Below are 18,454 nucleotides of genomic sequence, written 5' to 3' on the forward strand. Positions count from 1 at the left end.
CTTGCATACTTCACAGCAGTTTATTGGCCCTTTGTCATGGCTGCTACACCATTCCAGAAGCGATACATTTCAAGTGTTGGACCAAGTAATTTAATATTTGGATAAACAGACAAGTAGCGAACCCTTATGGCACTAGTGAAGTACACAGCAAGTCAATGTTTCTGGTGTTCCAGCAAGTGGCAATGTATCAACTCCCTTAGTGGCACCAGCTGAAGTGGTCTCGAGTACTTTAAAAACAATGCAGCCATTACATCAGGGCATTAAAACACAAACCTCACTGAAAACAAAAAGCAAATCTGCTAGTGTACGGTAAAAGGCAGTTCCTACTTGACTTATTGTGCCCCCCACAAATATTTGGGGGAAGTAGTTTAATTTAGTTGGCAGGGGAAATAACCCACAAGGAGGAGACAATTTCAAGATCAAGGTTTATTCAAGTTAGAGACTGCTTCTCTGGGACATGACAATTTGCAAGACAACCCATTTTTTTGAGGAAGAGCATTAGAAGAGATACCGAGACCACCAAACCAAGCAGCCCCAGGAAACCATGGAAGCGAGTCCAGTGCTTCTCTGCAAGAAGAAGAAAATAGTTACTGGCAAAGCATTTTGGTGATCAAGTGAGGAACAAATGAAGCTTCAGCCCAAGCCAAAATTAGAGCAACCTCCATCTTAAGAGAAGACATCAAAAGGACAGTCCTGCTTTAATAAACATGATCTCAATCACTTACCCGTTTGTTCATGGGGCACAGTCTCATCCAAAATAAAGGTTTCTTCACCGACAGCGATGAGGCCGGTATGACCAGAAGCAGCTCGCTTGACTACGTTTGATTTCCCAGGACAGGGCTTTCCTGCACAGCGCCCTCCCACACCAAGATCTACTGGCACAGGCATATCTGTGGAAGGAGAGAGTTATCTGGAACATTATCAAGTGGTATAACTATTGCCCAAAACTTGTTAACCAGGGGAGCAGAACTTAAACCAAACAAATACTTCAGGGGAAGTCTCAAGAGCAAGATGGAAGACTTCATGCAATAAAATGGAAGGCTTGACCTAAAAATAACCAAACTTCAAAAGGACTAACATCCTCGGACACTGTGGGTCCAGGTAGTGCTTTTCAGGAACATACCTCTCCCATCAAAGCATCCTTCATTACAAACACGGCGTTCAGGAGAACAGACTTCAGTTGAACACATAAAATAGATCTGAAAAGAAAGTAAATGGAGCTAGAGCAGCTGTAGATCTGCATTTGTCTAAAATACCATTTCTGACTAGGCATTGAGGCAAGCTTGAGTATACGATTGGACCACTATAAGAGACTCACTTCCTCATCCAAATGCCGCTTGGTCTTGTAGTCCAGGAACTGGAAGCTTTGTATTTCAAAGCGTCGAGTGTGCTTGGATACAGGCATGTTATTGTATTTCACATGGAGGCCAGCAGCACTGCTGTAATCCAGGATGTTGGGACAACTGTGGGGTAGAAATTCAGAAGGGAGTCAGACAGCTGCCAACTAGGAGGCTTGACGTGCATGGCAGCCATATTGCCACACTAGCAGCTGCGGCAATCTAAATAGCATGCACAGATTTACTTCAAGTGTTTGCAGCCAATAGTATTGGATAATCTGAGCCACTCCCTTAACCTGTTGCTGAACACACTAATCCTACACAAAAAACAGCGCAAATACAAGTAGGTGCTGATGTAGCCATTGAGTGGGTAAGGGTATGAAGGGTTGATCTCCAAAGGAAAGGTCAGCAATTTGGTCACTGGTCATATCCGGCATGTTGCTTTGTCCAGACAAATGGAGACAGCAGGATATTTGAACACTGTCAATGATACAGGATACTCACCCTTCATAGAGGATCACCCAGGCAGCTTGAGAGGACTGGGGATAGGCGATGCAGTAGTGGACCAGCAGAACTACATTGGGGTCAGGAGGGTTTACAAGCTGCACTTCCAGATACACCTTGCTGCCAAGCAAGCTCAGGGGCAGATGGGACTGTGGGTAGAAGCTGGTGTAGCTGGTGTCTGCAAGAGACAAGTGCTTTAGAATAACCAGACACCAAGTACATCGCTCTGAATACACCAGCCATTGAAAGGAGACTTCAGCCAGTCAAATCTAGCAGTCATTATGGGACATGATGCCCAACATAGAGCTACAGCTCCACAAGACCAAATGGGAGAAGTTATATTGAAAGCCATTACCTTCATCAAATACACCATGTTCTTATTAATACAGTGAAAAAAAAGGTTCAATTACCTGTGGCAATCCTTAACCGAACCCCTAGCGAGCCAAAAGCCAAGGCTGCTGATGGAGGCGGTGGGTTCACCACCAAGTAACCAGTGCTGGCCAAACTTCCTTTAGAATAGCGACATTCCACATATAAACTGCAGTGCAGAGGAGACAATGAAGATAAAGAATCAATTTAGTTACCAGTTGGCACAGATGTTCCATTCAGTGACAAAACCATGGAGGGCTTTTACTCCGATCATGGGGGCCCAACCCACCCATTACAACCAGCAAAAGTATGCTGCAAAATAGGTTTCTTTCAGCAAGAGGGGTAACTGGCTGCCTGTTCCCAGCTTGTGTAAAAGAATTACCGAAAAGGGCCATCTCTGGTAATTTGTCCATACACCTGCTGGTTCCCCCGAACCAAGCCTTGAACTTCAGCAAGATAGATTGTAGTCTCTGCCACCGTCTACAGAAAAGAAAACACAAACAAACCCAAAAGCTTGCGGGTGAGAACACTGAAGGAGGATTGTCAATCAACTGGGCCAGCCCAAAACTAGCAGTAATGCATTAGATTAGCACCCTCCCACCACCCCTTAAACACAGCTATAAATAAGGACTGTAGCCTAAAGTCCTAGTACTAACCTTTGTGGTAAAGTAGTGACAAAATTGCAAACCCCAGAGGAGTGAACTTACAAAGACATGTGTCCCACAGCCAGTCACAGGAAGTTTGAAGATGGCAAAGTCTGGCGTGCAGATGACTGGGGCACATGATCGGTTTCCTGCAATTACTAGACTGCCAGGATCGATTTCTGGCTTGGTTGAGGTGCGGTATATGGAGAATACAAAATGGCCATCTGCAGTGCACGCTGAAAAGCAAAGAATATACTCGAATGCAAATAGTGAAACCTTGTGAAAGTCCGTTTCCCTGAAGGACCAGGTCAATTATAAAGCTCCTCGCCCTCCCCAAATACTCCACAAGTTTTCCTATACAAGCTATTCAGTTAATCTGGATTCTTAGGAGATGAGCAGTGCTATATCAGAGCAAAACCAAGCCATACCATCCAAAGGATAGTAACACTGGGAAGTTGTTGCATCCACACAACAGCCATTGGCCACACAGAGTTGTGGATCAGCATTAGGTGGACCACAAGCAACCTGCTGACTTCTTGGTATCTTGCACCCTGCAAAACAGTAAATGTAAATGTTTCAGGTTGTATAGGGAAGACCCTGTAGTTTAGGTTTTACCATCTCAGGTAGGGAAGTCCTCAACTAACGCACATTGTATATCGAGTAAAAGCAACACGATGCAGCAACAGCATTTGGCAGAGAAGCAGCACCAGACTTGAGCACTCCTGCATTATGAAGTGTCCAGTGAATAAACACTTACCCTCACGTGGTACTAGACCAGGAACAGGACACTTGGCCTGTATATCTCCTCGCTCCCCAGTAAGAGTTGTGTAAAGGACTCAGGATGTAGACGTTGTTCTAGAAGAAGTGGAAAGAGTTGCTCGTTGACAGTATTTTGATCACCAATACAGATGGGGAATACAGCTGCAATTGCCCTCTGCTTACCAGTATCTTAACATTGCAGGCCTTGTAAGGAGCGGTCAAGATGTTCTTGCCGTTCCCCCTCACCAAACTGTAGCCACAAGTCTTGGGAGCACTGGTAACAGCTACCAAGTTGTTGGATTCATCTACAACAGATGCCACATTTAGAGCATGCTTTCTGTTTTACAGCACCCAAATTACTGTGTACCAAGCCAACTCACCCATTAACTGGATATCTTGTAGCAGTCCCCCAGGAAGTTCCACTGTCATGCAAGTATCACTGCAGAACACAGAAACCCCAATGGGAGGGAGCGGCGACCCTGTTGGTAAAGCTGCACTGGTTGGACATTTCATCTGCACCAGTACCCTTCTCCCAGCAAGGGTTACATATGCTAGAGTCAGCATATAATTCCCATTCTGGAAGAGAATTAAGGGAGGGGAGAGAACAAGTGAGGATATTTACATGCATAGGAATTTTAAAAGAAACAGTACAGAAAGCTAAATACTTACCAGCATCTTCACATCACAGGCCGTGTAAGGGGTTGTGAAGATGTTCTTTCCTCTCCCATGCACCAAGCTGTATCCACACTTTCTGGTATCATCTTTGACAGTTACCAGAGTGTTGGATTTATCTGCAAGAGGAAAGATTGCCATGAGATTGGGTTTCCAGGGTTATCCTCATTGCCCAGCAATTTGGGAGGGAAGTTATCTGGGCCAAGGCACAGCTTACCTATCAGGGCTACTTGTTCAATTGGTCCTTCAGGCAGCTCTATTGTCATGACGGAGGCTTTGCAGACAGTGGGTATTGTTGGTTTTCTAGTAGTGGTTGTAGAGGAAGGTGTTTTTGTGGGTGCTGCAGCACTGGTTGGGCATTTCATGTGAACATAAACTTGTTGCCCAGAAGTTGTATAGCGGAGGGTCAAGATGTAGTTCTCATTCTAGCACAAGGAGGAAGTTGGCGTCAAAATGTATAACCAGGAAACAAGCAAACTGCAGGCTTGGGGTAGTAGTCCAGACACATTTTGGTCATGTCAGCAGGTGTCAGAAATGACATGCTTTGAAGCAAAGACCAGAAAATCTACTAGGCCAGTGTTTTGCAACAATGCCTTCAATTTGATGTCCCATTTTAGTGGGACAACACTTCCCTGGACTAGACTCAAAACAAATCAGTTTACATCCCAAGCCTGCAGTGTGTTGAAGTTTCAGGATGGAGCTGCGCTTTGGTTCAAAACAATACTGCCACCAAGGTGCATTATGCCATGTCCAAATACCCGACGTCACTTCAAATTTCTATGGATTTGGTTTAATCATATTTCCTGGAGAAGGAGTTTGGTCAAGAAATGGCAGGTTACCCATCTGCCTGTGCGCTATTTCTCCAAACCAAAACTATCTTCGATAGAACCTTGGGCTAAGCAGCCCTAAAACAGGGTTCAAAATGATTACATGTCAAAGCTTAGGTCTGTCCATTGTTTATTATGTAAATTACCCAAATAAAAAAGCAACATACAATGGACCATGCAGCTTCATGCAATTAACCAATATGCAAATAAGTGAATTCTACAAATTTATATATAATAACACATACCATTGTTCAGGTCTGTTTTAAAATCCCACACCTCCCTCCCCATGATTACCAGTATCCTGACATCACAGGCTTTGTAGGGGGTTATGAAAAGGGTCCTTCCACTTCCCTGCAGCAAGGTGTAGTTGCAGTACACAGGAGCCTTGTTGACAACTACCCATTTGTTGGAATAATCTACAAAGAAAGAAAAAAGTTACCACAAGATACCGACTGCCATGGACACATTTGCAGGGGTCTACCAAAACTCCAACTCGCCTAGAAGCTCCACTAGGTCCAGAGAGTCCTTGGGCAGCTCCACCATCATGCCGGAGGAGTTGCACACCACATCTGGTGCTGGGGGGGTCCTTGTTGATTTCCTGGTCGTGTGTGTAGTTGCAGGTGCTTTTGTTGGTTCTCCTGCACTGGTTGGACATTTCATCTGTACATGCCCTACTTTACCATCAATTGTTGTATAGCGCAAGGCCAAGAAGTAGTTCTCATTCTAGAATTCAATTTGCATATAAAAAAGGTTTAGGGTAAAAGGAAAGTAAAATCACAAGCAGAAACTGGAACCAGCTAATCCCCAATGAGGGTCTTGAGTACTTCATACAACATTAGGAAATTCAAGACCAGCACCCCCCCTCCCCCATCTGTTTTGTGAGCACTACTTTGGGTTCATTCTCTACCCATCCCCCCCCCCCCCCAATGGTATTAGACCACTACCTAGCAGAAAACACCTTTACAGCTGTGCATTTACAGTCCAAGTTTGAACAGAAGTCGCTTATTTTGTTAAATGGATTACCAGAATCTTGACATCACATGCTGTGTAGGGGGTTTTGAAGAGGTTCCTTTCTCTGCTCTGAATCAAGGTGTAGTTGCAATCCTCAGGAGCATCAATGACAGCTACCCACTCGCTGGATTCAGCTACAAGAGAAGAGTGCATAAAATTCCCTAGTGCCCTTAAGTTCATCCACATAGAAGCAAAACACCCAACTCACCTAGAAGCTCTACTAGTACCAGAGGTTCCCTGGACAGTTCCACCACCATACTAGAGGCTGTGCAGACCACAGTTGGCTCCCCACTAGTGGTTCTCATGGTTGTCTTCGCAGCAATTCCAGTGATCCTTGTCGGTTTGGTTTGCTCCCATGTAGTGGTCGTAGTTGTTGGGGCTTTTGTGGGTTCTCCAGCACTGGTGGGGCATTCCATCACCACATACCCTTTTTTGCCACCAGTTGTCAGATACCATATTTTCAAAACATAGTTGTTATTCTAGAACAAAGAAAATATGTAATACCAAATTGATTTCAATGGTCATACAAGATGGAAATATGAACATGAACTTACTTCATTTAATAGGAGAGGAAAGCAGAGCAAGTTGGCCCAATCATACCATTGCCTAAACTTTGTATACCGAGCATCAAAAGAAACTTCACTATTACTACACATTTTCAAAAAATATATAAAATGGACATTGACAAAATGTTTATGGTTTCTTGAATCATTCTTGACCATGACATGCTTCAGTGACAGACTTAAGCATATGCACTTAGTGACAGTTTATTGGACACGGGATATGGAGCGATTTCAGCTGTTGCAAGCTTGAATAAGAGAAGAAATTGCAGAAGAAACAAACAATATGCCACGTTGGTCAAGAGAGCAGTGCCTTTGTGCAATCGGCATGTTGGAGGCTGGACTAGGGCAGTGTACTGTGGCTCACTGTCTTGGGTGCTCACAGCCGGCAATTTCAAACCTGGCGAGGACGGTAGAACCAGACACTGTCCACGATCTGGGGAGACCAAGAGTCACAACACCTGCCCAAGATTGACAGATCATTTTGCAGCATCTTCGTGAAGTCAATAGTGAATCAGCACAAAAAAAAAAGTCACTGCACCTGCTCAAAACAGATCACATCTAGTGAATTACCTAAATATTTGATGCTCAGTATATGAAGCTTCAATAACAAAAAACACAGAAGTTTATTGGTTAGGAGAGAGCATACAGTATGGTGTTGAGTAGTTAGGCGAGCTTGGACAAAAATGATTACCAGTATCCTGACATCACAGGCCGTGTAGGGGGTTATGAAGAAGTTCCTTCCCCTTTCCCGAGACAAGGTGTAGTTGCAGTACTTGGGAGCATCAACGACAGCTACCCACTGGTTGGATTTATCTACAAAGAAAAAAGGGAATTACCAGTCTCCATTAGTGTCACACGAAGCCCCTCAAATTAAACAAGCCTAACTCACCTAGAACCTTAACCAGTCTTAAAGGTTCGTTGGGAAGCTCCACCACCATATTGGAAGCTGTGCAGACCACATTTGTAGGGGCCTTGGTAGTCTTCCCGCTGGTGGTTCTGGTTGGCTCCCCAATGGTGGTTCTGGTTATGGTCAAGCTCCTGCTGGTGGTTCTGGTTGTCCTGGTCAGCGTCCCAATGGTGGTCTTGGTAGTCTTCCCACTGGTGGGAATTGGACATCTCATGTGCACGTAGCCTCCGTTAGCAGTGGTAATGTAGAGTAAGGTTAAGATGTAGCTTCCATCCTGAAAGTGAAGGAACAGAACTACTTGAAAGTGGAAGGACGTTATGCTTAGATTTTTCCATTGCAGAGCTACCGACATCACACGCAGCGGAAGTCACTAAATGCCAAAAGATTTGCACAAAACGGTATTAAATAGAACAGTACAGCTGTACCGCTAGATTTTGTAAATATCTAGGAAGGTCTAAAAACAATTGCAGATTATAATTGACTTGGTTAAATTAGTTCTATTGAAAGGGGGGTGGGGGGTAATATAAATTTGCCAAAGAGATCTCATTTAAGGATAGTTCTCTAGTTTGTTTGGGGTGCCGAAACAGATTCTGTGCAGCTTGGTGCTTGCTCAACTTCACAAAATAGCCAGTGGAGAACCACCTGTACCCATACCGAGCACTCACGGGTCAGATGTGCTAGTGAAGGGGTATTAGTCAGCAAATCAGAGAAAAACAATAGTTTTATGTAGGTTGTAGTATTAGAGCTCAAACTCCAGATTAGCGTACAATGTACGATTCCTACCTGTATCTGGACATCACAAGCCCTGTAGGGGGTTGTAAAGAAGTTCCTGCTGCCTCCTCCCCGCACCAAACTGTAGTTGCAGTAACTGGGAGCATCACCGATATCTACCCATTCATTGGATGGACCTATAAAAAAAAAAAATAGTTCCATTATCTAGAAAGACAGATCTGTTCCCTCCCAAAAGTATTTGGGCCAAATTCAAACTCACTCAATACTAGAACTTGAAGCAACTCCGAGGGCAGTTCTACAGTCATGCTGGAGGCTCTGCAGAAAGCAGTGTCAGGGAAAGTTGGCATTGTAGGTTTCCAAATAGTTGTGGTTTTGGTCAGCTCCCCAATGGTGGTTCTGGTTGTCCTTGTCCTCCCGCTGGTTGGCTTCCTGCTGGTTGTTCTGGTAGTCTTGGTTGGCTCCCCAATGGTTGGCTTCCTGCTGGTTGTCCTGGTGGTCTTCCTGCTGGTTGTCCTTGTCCTCCCACTGGTTGGCTTCCCGCTGGTTGTCCTGGTGGTCTTCCTGCTGGTTGTCCTGGTGGTCTTCGTTGGCTCCCCAATGGTTCTGGTGGTCCTGGTAGTCTTCGTTGGCTCCCCAATAGTTGTCCTGGTGGTCTTCCCACTGCTGGTCTTCCTGCTGGTTGTCCTTGTCCTCCCGCTGGTTGGCTTCCTGCTGGTTGTCCTTGTCCTCCCACTGGTGGTTCTGGTAGTCTTCGTTGGCTCCCCAATGGTTGTCCTGGTGGTCTTCCCGCTGGTGGTCCTCCTGCTGGTTGTCCTCGTCCTCCTGCTGGTTGTCCTTGTCTTCCCGCTGGTGGTTCTGGTAGTCTTCGTTGGCTCCCCAATGGTTGTCCTGGTGGTCTTCCTGCTGGTGGTCTTCCTGCTGGTTGTCCTTGTCCTCCTGCTGGTGGTCTTCCTGCTGGTTGTCCTTGTCCTCCCGCTGGTGGTCTTCCTGCTGGTTGTCCTGGTGGTCTTCCTGCTGGTTGTCCTGGTGGTCTTCGTTGGCTCCCCAATAGTTGTCCTGGTGGTCTTCCCACTGCTGGTCTTCCTGCTGGTTGTCCTTGTCCTCCCGCTGGTTGGCTTCCTGCTGGTTGTCCTTGTCCTCCCGCTGGTTGGCTTCCTGCTGGTTGTCCTGGTGGTCTTCGTTGGCTCCCCAATAGTTGTCCTGGTGGTCTTCCCACTGCTGGTCTTCCTGCTGGTTGTCCTTGTCCTCCCGCTGGTTGGCTTCCTGCTGGTTGTCCTTGTCCTCCCGCTGGTGGTCTTCCTGCTGGTTGTCCTGGTGGTCTTCGTTGGCTCCCCAATGGTTGTCCTGGTTGTCTTCCTGCTGGTTCTGGTCTTCCCGCTGGTGGTCTTCCTGCTGGTTGTCCTGGTGGTCTTCCTGCTGGTTCTAGTAGTCTTGGTTGGCTCCCTAGTAGTGGTTTTTATTGGACAAGTCATGTGCACGTAGCCTCCCTTAGCAGTGGTAATGTAGAGTAATGTTAAGATGTAGCTTCCATCCTGAAAGTGAAGGAACAGAACTAGTTGAAAGTGGAAGGACGTTATGCTTGTTTTTCCATTGCAGAGCTACCGACATCACACGCAGCGGAAGTTACTAAATATGCCAAAAGATTTGCACAAAATGGTATTAAATAGAACAGTACAGCTGTACTGCTAGATTTTGTAAATATCTAGGAAGGTCTAAAAACAATTGCAGATTATAATTGACTTGGTTAAATTAGTTCTATTGAAAGGGGGGTGGGGGGTAATATAAATTTGCCAAAGAGATCTCATTTAAGGATAGTTCTCTAGTTTGTTTGGGGTGCCGAAACAGATTCTGTGCAGCTTGGTGCTTGCTCAACTTCACAAATAGCCAGTGGAGAACCACCTGTACCCATACCGAGCACTCACGGGTCAGATGTGCTAGTGAAGGGGTATTAGTCAGCAAATCAGAGAAAGAGAATAGTTTTATGTAGGTTGTAGTAGTCAAGCTCAAACTCCAGATTAGCATACAATGTACGATTCCTACCTGTATCCGGACATCACAAGCCCTGTAGGGGGTTGTAAAGAAGTTCCTGCCGCCTCTTCCCTGCACCAAACTGTAGTTGCAGTAACTGGGAGCATCACCGATATCTACCCATTCATTGGATGGACCTATAAAAAAAAAAAAAATAGTTCCATTATCTACAAAGACAGATCAGATCCCTCCCAAAAGTATTTGGGCCAAATTCAAACTCACTCAATACTAGAACTTGAAGCAACTCCGAGGGCAGTTCTACAGTCATGCTGGAGGCTCTGCAGAGAGCAGTGTCAGGGAGAGTTGGCATTGTAGGTTTCCAAATAGTTGTCATTTCTCCACCAGTGGTTCCGGTCAGTTCCCCACCAGAGGTTCTAGTAGTCTCTGTTGGCTCCCCACCAGTGGTTCCAGTCAGCTCCACACCAGAGGTTCTAGTAGTCTCTGTTGGCTCCCCACCAGTGGTGGGACATCTAATGTCCAAGTACCCTCGTTCATCATCAGCAGTTATGTAAAGCAAGGTCAACATGTAGTTTCCATTCTGAAAGTGAAGGGACACAACAAGTTGAAGACTGGAAGGACTTCATTCCACGACAGTGTACATCTCACCTGCTTCTCAACTCTGGGAGGCTTCCATAGCTGGCAACCATCTTGCCTCAAAAGCCGAGTTTAGTGTTGTTACAGTAAATGTTTAAAAATGTTACTCCAAATCTAAATCCCACCCATATCCATGCTTCCCCGCTTTATTTTAAAACATCTCTTTAGCATTGCACACATTAAATTGTAAAAGGTACCAGAGACCGTGAACGTATCAAAATGCATTGTGAGAAGTTAAACGTTAGTGAGAAATTACCAAGGAGAAGGGCCTAAAGGAAGACTCCCAGTAAATAAAGGGGAGTCAACAGGTCCCTACTGCAATTCACATAACATACCAAACTTTGAAAATCAAATACAATCTCAGTACAACTACCAAATTACACAACTTCAGGAATCATTAAAAAACTTCACATTCAGTAGTGTTTCTATACTCTGTTAAGGAATTGGAAGAACACGCAATTGAAAAGTTCTTGGCTGCTCAAATACAGGATCTCCAGCCCTTCCTGACAAGATAAAACCGTCCCATCATTTAATTTGCTTAACTGCAACAATTTAAAAAGCACACAATGCTCCATCTAAGGTTTGGGTGGTCCAAATTCCTGACCTGGCATTTGCCTCAGTCCGACAGTAAATTTGGCAGCTAAATCTCAGCCATTTTAGCAGCAGCCATGTTCACAATATGCATTACAGGTATTTACTGTCATTTAAAGATCAGATAATTGACTACTGTAGTGAGGAATGGTTTTGAATTGCATATTTTGGACTGGGTTTACGGTTCCAGATTGAGATTTAAATAGTTTTGAAAAATGCTCAGCCCTTCAAGATAGTAGGGCTCAAAGGGAGCTAGGTTTTGTTTCCACTTGGTTCCCCCCCCCTCCCATTTGTTATAAAAGAAATGTGCTGGAACACAAACTGTGTTGGTATCGTTGAACGGGTGCTGGCAAATAGCTAGCAATCCTTTTGCGTTACCAATTATCCAGAATTAGGAAGGAGAATATATACATAGTAAAACTGCAAACTTCAAATAATTGCACGTCTCCAATAAGCGCCAGGTCTGCTGGGAAATATGGTCAATAAATACCAGATTTCTTAAATGCCAGGTTATGAATACTGAAATAATGAACAAGAAATGTTTACCAATTTAGCGTTTAATATCAGTAAAGTTAATGTGCCGTACATTTGTGCTGCAGGCCTACCTTACATGGTTGTGTTCCAATTCAGAGGGTTGGATAGTGGATTTTACTGTTTTATTACCACAATACATTCTGTTATTACAACATTTTAATGGCGTTGCAGGAATGTTGCAATTTGTCATTTCTATAAATTTGTGTGCAGGCAGCTTTTTCATGATTGCATCTGAAGTATTTGCAGATGTTCGTGATCTTGCAGAATAAAACACAGAGTCTCGAAATAAGCGCCGGGGCTCCTGGCAAATTTAGCAAGTAAACTTTTACGCAATAGATAAATCATGTAATCAGGGCCGGATTAAGGCATCGTCAAACTGGCATGTGCCTAGGGCTTGAACTCAAGGAGCGGCGCCAAAACGGTTGTGTCTTGCATAAAGTTTCAGCCTCCTGGGTTTCATATTACACGCAAATACCGTTCAGAAACAAGCATTCACATCCAGCGATCATTTGACTACACAATGTACAGGTATGTTTGTTTTACTATTTGTGGACTACTGTGGAGCTACAGTTGGATCAAAATTGAATTACCCTTCATACTACCTCTTTTCAACTTCATATGGGGTTTCTTGGTTGAACTTGCCTTTTTATTCAGCAAATCAGAACATTCATTGCGAGCTGTGGTACAGGATTTAACGTAGGCTTCAGTTTTATTCTGAAATGTGTTTAGCACATCCTACAGTTTGTCAGATTCATGGTCAGTCATAATGTGACTGAATTACCATTTACCAGGTGAAGGGCTAGTAAGAAAAGGCTAGAATGTATAGAGGTGTGCGCATATATGTATGTGGCCATTTGTTCAGGAGTGAAAGTAACATTGAGCAGGTTTCATTCAACTTCATGAATGAACATTGGTTAATTCTATAGGGGGATGGAGATCGGTCACAGCTGTACATTGTGGAATTGGCACATCAAGATTATGTAGTTGGGTACTAAACCACTTCCACTAAATTAATTCCATTTTCTGCCTTCAAATACAAGTGAAGATTAACAATGCTTTTGTCTACAGATCAAAGGGAGGATTACCATACAATGTATTCCTACCTGTATCCGGACATCACAAGCCCTGTAGGGGGCTGTAAAGAAGTTCCTGCCGCCTCTTCCCTGCACCAAACTGTAGTTGCAGTAACTGGGAGCAGCACCGATATCTACCCATTCGTTGGACAGATCTACAAAGAAACCAGATGGACATGAACCACCAAGACTAATCAGGTCCCTCCAAAAATGTTTGAGCCAAATTCAAACTCACTCAATAACAAAACTTGTAGTGACCCAGAGGGCAGGGCTACAGTCATGCTGGAGGCTTTGCAGACAGGAGTGGGAGGGAGAGTTGGTTTTGTAGGTTTCCCAGTAGTCCCTGGCTTTCCAATAGTTGTAGTCCTAGTAGTATGGGTTGTTGTCTCTACTGCTGGACAAGTCATTTGCACCATCCCTCTTATCCCAGTTGCAGTTGTGTAGATTATAGTCAAGACATAGTTTTTATTCTGGAAAGTTAAAGGGTAGCCACAAGAACATTGTCACTGACACCAAGCGATTACAGTGGGGAACACTCCTCAACTTTGATTTACTTGAAATCCAATGTGCTATACAACACATTCAAAGCCTAACTTACCAACAGACATGGAAGAAATGACAAAATTACTAGTAGACTAAAGGCCAGCCATATGGCTCTGCAACTTCTAGTTAACCCTTTAAATGACCAGGATATTGTGAACACGACCATACTGAAGTGGGCTTTTAGGACGTGATCGTGCAAAGAAAAAAAAAGAAAAAAGACTAGTGTCCATTATTGCTTATAAAAAGACCCCCCCCCCCCCCCCCCCCCCCCCCGAGTATAAACATGTACTACGTCACTGCAATCACTTGGGTGAAAATGCAGTTGTATCCAGTAAATTAACATTTAACTACACAAATGCACAGGTATGTTTTTTTTTTTTTACTATTTGTGAACTACTGTGGAGCTACAGTTGGATCATATCGAGCACCCTTCATGCTCCCTCTTTTCAACTTCATATGGGGTTTCTTGGTTGAACTTGCCTTTTTATTCAGCAAATCAGAACAATCGTTGAGCTGTGGTACAGGATTTAATGTTGGCTTCAGTTTTATTCCGAAACGTGTTTAGCACAACTACAGTTTGTCAGATTCATCGTCAGTCATAACTTGACAATTACCATTTACCAGGTGAAGGGCTAGTAAGAAAAGGCTAGAATGTATAGAGGTGTGCGCATATATGTACGTAGCCATTTGTTCAGGAGTAAAAAGTAACATTGAGCAGGTTTCATTCAACTTCATGAATGAACATTGGTTAATTCTATAGGGGGATGGAAATCGGCCACAGCTGTATATCGTGGAATTGGCACATCAAGATTATGTAGTTGGGTACTAAACCGCTTCGATTAACAATGCTTTTTTCTACAGATCAAAGTGAGGAATACCATACAATATTCCTACCTGTATCCGGACGTCACAAGCTCTGTAGGGGGCTGTAAAGAAGTTCCTGCCGCCTCTTCCCTGCACTAAACTGTATTTGCAGTAACTGGGAGCATCACCGATATCTACCCATTCATTGGACAGACCTATACAAAAAAAAAAAATAATAATGAGTTCCATTATCTACCAAGATGGATCTGTTCCCTCCCAAAAGTATTTGGGCCAAATTCAAACTCACTCAATACTAGAACTTGAAGCAACTCCGAGGGCAGTTCTACAGTCATGCTGGAGGCTCTGCAGAGAGCAGTGTGAGGGAGAGTTGGCATTGTAGGTTTCCAAATAGTTGTCATTTCTCCACCAGTGGTGGTTTTGGTCAGCTCCCCAATGGTGGTTCTGGTTGTCTTCCCGCTGGTTGTTCTGGTCCTCCCGCTGGTTGTCCTGGTCCTCCCGCTGGTTGTCCTGGTCCTCCCGCTGGTTGGCTCCCCAATGGTTGTCTCCCTGCTGGTTGTGCTGGTTGTCCTTGTCCTCCCGCTGGTTGTCCTTGTCCTCCCGCTGGTTGTCCTGGTGGTCTTCCTGCTGGTTGTGCTGGTTGTCCTTGTCCTCCCGCTGGTTGTCCCGGTAGTCTTCGTTGGCTCCCCAATGGTGGTTCTGGTAGTCGTCCCGCTGGTGCTGGTCACCCGTAGAATTGTGGTTCTGGTAGTTGTGATGGTTCTAGAAGTCTTGGTTGGTTCCCCAGCACTGGTTCTAGTAGTCTTGGTTGGCTCCCTAGTAGTGGTTTTTATTGGACAAGTCATGTGCACGTAGCCTCCCTTAGCAGTGGTAATGTAGAGTAATGTTAAGATGTAGCTTCCATCCTGAAAGTGAAGGAACAGAACTAGTTGAAAGTGGAAGGACGTTATGCTTGTTTTTCCATTGCAGAGCTACCGACACACACAGCAGAAGTTACTAAATATGCCAAAAAATTTGCACAAAGTGGTATTAAAAAAAATAGAACAGTACAGCTGTACCGCTAGATTTTGTAAATATCTAGGAAGGTCTAAAAACAATTGCAGATTATAATTGACTTGGTTAAATTAGTTCTATTGAAAGGGGGGGGGGGGGGGGGGGGTTAATATAAATTTGCCAAAGAGATCTCATTTAAGGATAGTTCTCTAGTTTGTTGGGGGTGCCGCTTGGTTCTTGCTCAACTTCACAAATAGCCAGTGGAGAACCACCTGTACCCATACCGAGCACTCACGGGTCAGATGTGCTAGTGAAGGGGTATTAGTCAGCAAATCAGAGAAAAACAACAATAGTTTTATGTAGGTTGTAGTACTAGAGCTCAAACTCCAGATTAGCATACAATGTACGATTCCTACCTGTATCCGGACATCACAAGCCCCGTAGGGGGCTGTAAAGAAGTTCCTGCCGCCTCTTCCCTGCACCAAACTGTAGTTGCAGTAACTGGGAGCATCACCGATATCTACCCATTCATTGGATGGACCTATAAAAAAAAAAAAATAGTTCCATTATCTACAAAGACAGATCAGATCCCTCCCAAAAGTATTTGGGCCAAATTCAAACTCACTCAATACTAGAACTTGAAGCAACTCAGAGGGCAGTTCTACAGTCATGCTGGAGGCTCTGCAGAGAGCAGTGTCAGGGAGAGTTGGCATTGTAGGTTTCCAAATAGTTGTAATTTCTCCACCAGTGGTTCCGGTCAGTTCCCCACCAGAGGGGCTAGTAGTCTCTGTTGGCTCCCCACCAGTGGTTCCAGTCAGCTCCACACCAGAGGTTCTAGTAGTCTCTGTTGGCTCCCCACCAGTGGTTCCAGTCAGCTCCACACCAGAGGTTCTAGTAGTCTCTGTTGGCTCCCCACCAGTGGTTCCAGTCAGCTCCACACCAGAGGTTCTAGTAGTCTCTGTTGGCTCCCCACCAGTGGTGGGACATCTAATGTCCAAGTACCCTCGTTCATCATCAGCAGTTATGTAAAGCAAGGTCAACATGTAGTTCCCATTCTGAAAGTGAAGGGACACAACAAGTTGAAGACTGGAAGGACTTCATTCCACGACAGTGTACATCTCACCTGCTTCAACTCTGGGAGGCTTCCATAGCTGGCAACCATCTTGCCTCAAAAGCTGAGTTTAGTGTTGTGTTACAGTAAATGTTTAAAATGTACGCCAAATCTAAATCCCACCCATATCCATGCTTCCCCGCTTTATTTTAAAACCTCTTTAGCAGCGCACACATGAAATTGTGAAAGGTACCACAGACCGTGAACGTATCAAAATGCATTGCGAGAAGTTAAACGTTAGTGAGAAATTACCAAGGAGAAGGGCCTAAAGTAAGGAAGACTCCCAGTAAATAAAGGGGAGTCGACAGGTCCGAGTGCAGGTGAACTTGCTTTTAAACTCTGGGAAGGATTAACTGGATACACAGAGGAGAATACGGTTAAGCGCGTGAAGATTTGCTTTACAATACAGAGTCAGTTATCCAAACTAATTGGGACCAATGCTAGTTTGCATAATCTATTCGTATGGATAAATGGGTATTCACAATTACTGTAACTAATGTATAGAATAAAAGTTTACCCAAGTACAGATGAACCCGTTTCATATCGCCTCCCTTATCACGACTTAAACCCACCACTTGCCACACACCACAGGTTCTTTGAGAAGTTCCGAATATCAAACCCGCTTCGGTCACATTGTCAGCCGGCCTTTACGAAGTAACCAAAAGGATGTCATTTCCAATACATCCTACAACAAATCATCTCGTTGCCAAAATCTGTCAAGGTTATACAAATGCACATAAAGTACAATACCCAACTGATGGTGCAGTTGAATTCATGCCTTATAAAAATGACACTTTCCTTCCAACTAAGGATACCAAAAAAAAAAAAATGTCCTGTACTAAACTAAGCATTTGTTTAAATGTAATAATGACAGTGTACAGTATTAAAACACTTCTAATTCACTGTTAGTTCGCTTGCAATGTGCCATCAGTCAAACATGAAAACTGTTTACATCAAATTACGCCTGCACAGCAATCCTGATGTAGAAGTAGGTTCCTCTTTACTTGGTACAGAAGTACCTATGGATATTTAGCTAGTAATTTTTAAAAAATCAGACACCTTTATCCAGGGCGACTTACACTCGTAAACAAATATATTAAGAATCACAGTACAAGTATGAATACAATTAAGAGCAAGATAAAAACACAATGACTTCCGTTCTAGCAAGTTCTATTCCATCACATTAAACATACAAGATTTAATGCAATGCAGGAATTACGGTACCTACTGCAATTCACACAACATGCCAAACTTTGAAAATCAAATACAATCTCAGTACAACTGCCAAATTACACAACTTCAGGTATCATTAAAACTTCAAAAACACATTCAGAAAAGTGTTTCTATACTCTGTTAAGGCATTGGAAGAACGTGCAATTGGAAAGTTCTTGGCTGCTCAAATACAGGATCTCCAGCCCTTCCTGACAAGATAAAACCGCCCAGTCATTTAATTTGCTTAACTGCAACAATTTAAAAAGCACACAATGCTCCATCTAAGGTTTTGGTGGTCTGAATTCCTGACCTGGCATTTGCCTCAGTCCGACGGTAATTTGGCAGCTAAATCTCAGCCATTTTAGCAGCAGAAGCCATGTTCACAATATGCATTACAGGTATGTCCTGTAGTTTAAAAGATCCGATAATTGACTACTGTACCAAGGAACTGTTTTGAATGGCATATTTTGGACTGGGTTTACGGTTCCAGATTGTGATTTAAATAGTTTTGAAATGAAGGCTCAGCCCTTCCCAAGATAGTTCGGGACAGAGTTTAGTTAGGGCTCAAAGGGAGCTAGCTTTTGTTTCCACTTGGTTTCCCCATTTGTCATAAAATAGTTTACTGGAA

At 44.0% G+C, this 18,454-nt stretch overlaps 1 protein-coding gene across 1 annotated transcript in view; it reads right to left on the bottom strand.

The window, feature by feature from the left end:
• The window catches only part of LOC117406249 (mucin-5AC-like), an 84,218-nt gene that overhangs the window by 56,583 nt on the left and 9,181 nt on the right, over window positions 1–18,454 (bottom strand). The window contains exons 15-24 of the mRNA XM_059030580.1: window positions 16,129–16,558; window positions 15,920–16,044; window positions 14,800–15,415; window positions 14,583–14,707; window positions 13,381–13,615; window positions 13,176–13,300; window positions 10,576–10,891; window positions 10,366–10,490; window positions 8,585–9,857; window positions 8,377–8,501 (exon numbers count right to left, since the gene is read on the bottom strand). Coding sequence (XP_058886563.1) covers window positions 8,377–8,501; window positions 8,585–9,857; window positions 10,366–10,490; window positions 10,576–10,891; window positions 13,176–13,300; window positions 13,381–13,615; window positions 14,583–14,707; window positions 14,800–15,415; window positions 15,920–16,044; window positions 16,129–16,558 — 3,495 coding nt within the window. The remainder of the gene's footprint in view (window positions 1–8,376; window positions 8,502–8,584; window positions 9,858–10,365; window positions 10,491–10,575; window positions 10,892–13,175; window positions 13,301–13,380; window positions 13,616–14,582; window positions 14,708–14,799; window positions 15,416–15,919; window positions 16,045–16,128; window positions 16,559–18,454) is intronic.

The sequence above is a fragment of the Acipenser ruthenus genome, chromosome 9 (genome assembly GCF_902713425.1).
Source record: "Acipenser ruthenus chromosome 9, fAciRut3.2 maternal haplotype, whole genome shotgun sequence".
Lineage (NCBI taxonomy): Eukaryota > Metazoa > Chordata > Actinopteri > Acipenseriformes > Acipenseridae > Acipenser > Acipenser ruthenus.